This window comes from Oncorhynchus tshawytscha, linkage group LG29 (genome assembly GCF_018296145.1).
Source record: "Oncorhynchus tshawytscha isolate Ot180627B linkage group LG29, Otsh_v2.0, whole genome shotgun sequence".
Classification (NCBI taxonomy): domain Eukaryota; kingdom Metazoa; phylum Chordata; class Actinopteri; order Salmoniformes; family Salmonidae; genus Oncorhynchus; species Oncorhynchus tshawytscha.
In genome coordinates, this window is record NC_056457.1 from 17,241,481 (window position 1) to 17,247,480 (window position 6,000).

The 6,000-nt window shown below is 46.2% G+C and overlaps 1 protein-coding gene across 4 annotated transcripts; it reads right to left on the bottom strand.

Annotated features, from left to right (window-relative positions):
• Positions 1-162: 162 nt before the first annotated feature.
• LOC112227831 (amiloride-sensitive amine oxidase [copper-containing]-like) lies at positions 163-5,724 on the bottom strand. 4 transcript variants are annotated; one of them, XM_024392762.2, is made up of 5 exons: positions 5,576-5,724; positions 3,326-4,870; positions 2,371-2,659; positions 1,474-1,606; positions 163-1,290 (listed from the first exon to the last, which is right to left on the bottom strand). In XM_024392762.2, exons 2-5 carry the CDS (start codon positions 4,866-4,868, stop codon positions 1,021-1,023), a joined length of 2,235 nt encoding a protein of 744 aa, XP_024248530.1. In that variant the 5' UTR covers positions 4,869-4,870; positions 5,576-5,724; the 3' UTR covers positions 163-1,020. The 4 variants fall into 4 exon arrangements, with proteins under 4 accessions (XP_024248530.1, XP_024248528.1, XP_024248529.1 ...); XM_024392760.2 differs by having other exon boundaries at positions 5,572-5,724; XM_024392761.2 differs by having other exon boundaries at positions 5,568-5,724.
• Positions 5,725-6,000: the final 276 nt, after the last annotated feature.

A 6,000-nucleotide genomic window follows, 5' to 3' on the forward strand; every position in this document is an offset into this window, starting at 1 on the left:
ATTGTACAGCTACAAAAGTGACTGCAGTCGTCAATGGTTGAAGACTAACCCTTTCCCTACTTTTAATGTAATTTCCAAATTCCAGTACAGTTTGAGAATACATGGTCAAGTCAATCAATCTGATTAAAAACACCCAATTGAAAAGAAGCGATACAACCCAAATGTTATACCATTTGATTTAATGCAGTTAGTTCTTTATTGTATCTAATTAAAAAGTAGTCAGGAGTACCTAAAGGAAAACTGTCCCAAAGACAAAACAAATGGAGGGAAAACTGAGTTCTAAAACATTGTAGAATGTTCGATCGGTTCGCTCCCTGCATGTTGCGGTGGGGGCAGCTGGTTGCCCCGGACAATGGCGCAGGTGAATCCTGGACTGTTTGTGGGGCAGTTCCGGATCGGCCTGTTTGCTCAGCTAACTTTTTCCCAGTGAAAACATTCTCGCCATGTAGGCCTGCTGGGATCCAGGAGCCCGGCGGACGGTGGCTGATCCCGGCATCCTGCATCCTGGATGCTCAGAGCAACTAAACCCCATCCATGGAGACCCTCACCCAACAGGGGTTTGAGTGCTTTGACCCCCAGGCCTCAAACACAATAAGGTTGGCATGACAACCACAGTAAAAAGGAAACAATCATTCTGCTAGATCTGGGACGGATACATAAGTATATACAAGGCAACACTTGTCTGTGAGTTATGATTATAGAGGATTTCTATTGAAATGTGCCTATGGATAAGAATGGTAAATTGCTTCAATCAATTTGCGTACTCATAAAAAAAATGTAATACGACAAAAAAATAGCATATATTCTTATTCTTTCACATTTCAACAGGTTCAGGTAAGATATCAACATAATATAAATTTTGTTAATGCCTGTGTCATAATGCATTCTTTTGCATTTAAATGATTTTTAAGTTAAATGTCGGAGTCAAGATTTAAATGTCAGCTCACATTAATTTGGCACCACTCAGACGCAAGGATGGAACCACCATTTTGTGTCTTTCCTGTCACTCACACCAGCCCCTCAGACTCCTGCGTAGGTGCCGTTGTAGAAGAAAGGCTTGTCAGTCACACAATGACCTACGACCTCTGGGGTCCATCTCTGGACCTTCGGCTTCCCCTCTTTGTCTGGCCGGACAATGACGGTACTGCGGGATGAGAGAGAGGGGTCCTCATCGAAGAAGTTGAAGGGGCGCAGGAAGAAGCCCACAGAGTTGCCGGGCGTTGCCGTATTGGGGATGTCCTCCGAGTGGGGCACGTGCAGGAAGCCCACTGTCACCCAGGCAACCAGGTCCTACACAAAAGATATTGTCAAGTTGATTGATGAATTGATTAATTGGATTGATTATTGAGTTATACAATTATAATTCCATAACCTGTGTAAGTAAGGAATTATACACAGTAATGTCATCCAGGGTTGAGAAGCTGCTAGCATAAATCTGAGAATGAGTTGCGTTATTGTAGCAGCAGGTCTAACCTGGTTGGTGATGTCTTCATTGTTGCGGATGTAGTCCTCAAAGGAGACCACAGGCTCCCAGGGGTCGTTCTGAGTGTAGATACTACTGCTGGTGGGCTCACTGTCCTTGTGCCTGGTCACAGCCAATGGGTATCTACAGAGGAAAACTAATCCATTATCACGCTCACTAATACAAACCATATGTACTGCGCTTTAGATAAACTGAATCAGAACTTTCTGACAGTAGATGATTAGAGAGAGAGAGAGAGAGAGAGAGAGAGAGAGAGAGAGGGGTCCAGATAGATAGATAGATAGATAGATAGATAGATAGATAGATAGATAGATAGATAGATAGATAGATAGATAGATAGATAGATAGATAGATAGATAGATAGATAGATAGATAGATAGATAGATAGATAGATAGATAGATAGATAGATAGATAGATAGATAGATAGATAGATATATAGATAGATAGATAGATAGATAGATAGATAGATAGATAGATAGATAGATAGATAGATAGATATAGATCGATTGATCGATAGTAGAGCATTGATATATCTCTTATAATAATGATCTGTGCACCCTTCATATACCACAGTATCCATTTCCCATATTCTCTGGATTATCATGGAATTGCTGTCTGTAGTTCATGGTACCTGTACCTTTTATTCATTATTTTATGCGAGGGTTTAAAGGGATGGTATCCCTACTACCCCACCATATAATTAGATGCTGACAATCTCTCCCATTCATTTTGGGTTGCGTTCTACAGCGGGAACTACTCAACACATGGAGTGGAATGAACCGAGGTTGACTTTAGACCTCTTCTGATGTATCAAAAGTAACATTTGATTAAATGAGCTTTTAGGGTTAAATATCCCTTAATTAAACTAGCTGTGTGTTTTTGTTACCTGGACCAGCTGATGCCATTCTCCTCTCTCCAGCCACGGGGAAGCACACTGTTGGCGTGGGAGTTGTACTGGATGCGGTACCCCTTCTGGTGGCCCCACTTGTTCTTCTCATTGGGGTTGTAGAAGTGCACGTAGCGGGGGAACTTTTTGCCAAATCGGAAGGCTGCGCTGCGTTCCGTTTGGTGTTGCGTCTTGACGAGCTTGGATTGGACGACAGAATGTTTGTGGCTCCACGGGTTGGTGAAGTTCACGTACTTGAGGTCCATCGACTCAAAGCTGTTCTCCCGACCTGGACCGTTTGACAAAAGCAATAATATACTGAACAAAAATATAAACACAACATGTAAAGTGTTGATCCCATGTTTATTGAACTGAAATAAAAGGTCCCCAGAAATGTCCATATGCACAAAGAGCTTACTTATCAAACATTTGGTGCACTAATTTGTTTACATCCCTGTTAGTGAGCATTTCTCCTTTGCCAAGATAATCCATCCACTTAACATGTGTGACATATCAAGAAAGGGGGAGCTGCTGAGGAATATTTTTTTCTGTCTATAAAGCTATTTTGTGGGCGGAAACTAATTCTGATTAGCTGGGCCTGGCTCCCAAGTGGCTGGGCCTATGCCCTCCCTCATTAAAACCTCCCTTTATTGCCATTTGTTGATTTGAAATGCAGTTGACCTAAGCACTAATGTCAAGTTCTGAAGCAGATATTGCACAGACTAGACATACCATTTCACGTGTGATTTATCAATTGTATTGCCCATGGTGCGGAAATGAGAGCTTATTTTGTGTTTCTTGTCAATGACTCACCAAAATGACTGACAATCTGATGTTATTGTTTTTGGCTGGGAGCATCACTCATGCAATATTTGACCAAAGTTCTAAAATACCTTTTAGAATCTACTTCCCTAGAAGTGTGACCACGCGACCAGATTATTAAAACAGAACTCACCAGCAATATCAAGGTCAACCTTGTAGTGGATGAGATGAGTGTGCAGGTTACCAAGTACGAAGTTATACACCTTAGAGCCATAGTGCAGTCCGTTAGGCGTAAAGAAGGTGGCGTGGATGTAGCCGGTGGCACTGACCCTGGACTCCATCACTCCGTTCTGGTAGAAGAGAAAATCCCAGATGTAGTCGTAGTTATAGACGGTGGAGGTGGTACGAAGCACCAGCACGTGGTTCTCCAGACCCCCGAAGAAGTTGTAGCTCCCCTGGAAGTTACTGTTGAAGTGCCTCCTCAGAGGCATCCCTGTGGTCATTTCAAACACACACAAGGCGTTCTTGTAGCGCATGGGCTTGTCCGTGTCGTAGTAATGGTGCAGGTCTAGAAAGGTTGCGATTTCGGGGCAGTCAATGCCAGGCGCCAGCTCGTAGTCCACAGTTCCCATGGCCCAGCCAGCATCTATGTATTTGGTCTGCATGGCGGCGGGGGTGTCACCCGAATAGAAGGCGATGGCTTCCTGGAGGCTGACCTCGTAGGCGATGCGCTCTCCATTGAAGCGCAGGTCAAAGATTTGGAGGCCGGCGGATGAGCGGACTCGGAAGGCGAAGGACCAGCCGGCGTATTCCACAAAGTTCCCATCCACGTGGTAGCGAGGGCCTTGGGGCTCTACCAGCTTGGGCCCATGAATGTCAGTGCGTGTGTTGCTGTGCCCACGGGGAATGTAAGTGGAGTACAAGTCTTCATCGTCATGGTCAGGAAGCTGGACCTTCTCCAGCGTTCCCTTCTCATATCGCTCTGCCAGTTCTTCCACGTTGTCAAAGTACTGGCCGTTGTACCACACCTTCTCCACCGTCCAGCGCTCGGGATCCAGATCTTTATGGTTCACCAGGACCTCAAAGCCCACAGGGTGGATGAAGTAGCCCTCTACGAACTTCTGCAGCATGATCCAGGTCCTCCTCTCACCCGACTCCAAACCACGGGGCGCAATGTCCGAAAATGTCAGGCAGCGGTTGGTGCAGTTGTGGAAGGAAAATCCGCCTGTGGTCTCAAACAGGACCTTGTGGACCTTGGCAGTAATCTTCTGCAAGATGTCAATGATGTGTGAGTACTCCGCCGCCGTGATGGGTCTCGACTCAAACCGAATGGGCCGGTCTCCCTTGAAAGTCTTCCCCGTGTATGAAGTAGGGAAGGGCAGTGGACTCACAATGAACTCAGTGATGTTGGGCTGGGCCTGGTTCCCGAACTGCACCACCACCCTGGCCTGGCGTGTGGGTTTGGCATGGCCCCGGTCCAGTGTCCTCAGGGCCTCGTGCTTCCGAGGCAGGTGGAGCTCCATCAACAGGATGCTGTTCTTCTTCAGGTCCTTGCCCCGGGTCGCTGTCAGACCCAGCTCTGGCTTGCCTTGCAGGTAGTCCCGGACGTCACGCATCTCACGGGGGGTCAGGTCGGCGAACATGGAGGCTCCATGGTGAGCCCACTCCCGGCCACGAGAGGCTTCACACACGCCCAGAGCAACCAGCAGCACCAGCATACAGCAGCACCTGGCCATGTCTATGGAGACACAACAAGTAGAGAAGACGGCCAGGAATTAATCGAGAACGTGCTCTTATTGTCACCGACAACCCTGTTCTTCCTGTTGAAATGACCCTTGCACTTGAGTTATTGAGCTATGTATAATGCTTATCTAACAAAAGAGCTTGAGTAAACCCTACACTGATCTTATAGCTTGCTTCCTCCGTTTCCTCCAGTGCTGAAAAAAGAAACATACATACTGGCATCCAGATTGGGACACATTCCCCCCACCCCGCCGATCTCTTCTTCCCCACCCCGGTTCTCTCCACAGCTGGAAAAGCAAACCTCCTCCTTCTCATCCTTCCCCTCCTCCTCCTTTCTTTACCACTCTTTTTTTCCGCTCCCTCTGGTCTTCTAACAGTATGGATCAGCTTCCATGCAGTGGGGATCTTCGTACAATGTTTCCTTTCCTCCCCTCTGCCCTGTCTCTGTTAATGTTGCATGTGTATCGACCCCTGTCAAGTCTGTTCTGTTCTCAGCAGCACACCAATGGGTCCTCACTTCAATCTGGGACTTATGTGTTACAGATTGCCTCTTTCAAACAGTTTGATTTTATAACATGCTTATGTAACCCTATTTATGTAATATTGTGATATGCTGCAATGAGGCAGAACACGAAAAGCATGCAAATCAGAGCACTGTAGGCAGTGCACGCCTTTGTAACAAAGAAACTGACCTACCTACAGTAGGCACTTCAAACGTTGAAGGGCACTCCTGCTTCCAGCCCTGAGTGTAACAATGTTGCTTTGTCCAGAACCAGAACAGACCAAGCAGTTGTATCCTTCCCTTTGCAGTTCAGATGGACGAGATGTATTATGAAAACAGGGCTCAATGAGCAGCTGCTTATATTTTGCCTTCAACTTGGCAGCGGCGGAACAGGATTGGTCACTGAGGGGTTGTAAAAGTGTTGAAATCTCAGGTCTACTGTATAGATGATTAATTCCACAGGGGGGCACGCCGAGTAACTGAGCAACAAGTGATTTTGAAATGATTTGATTAGTGTAGTACGCTGACAATTTACTTAGTGGTCCAAGTATTTATCCTGGCAGAGGATAGTGGTTCAGTACACATAAGTAATGCTCCCCTAACATGCAGGAGTCTGGAAAATG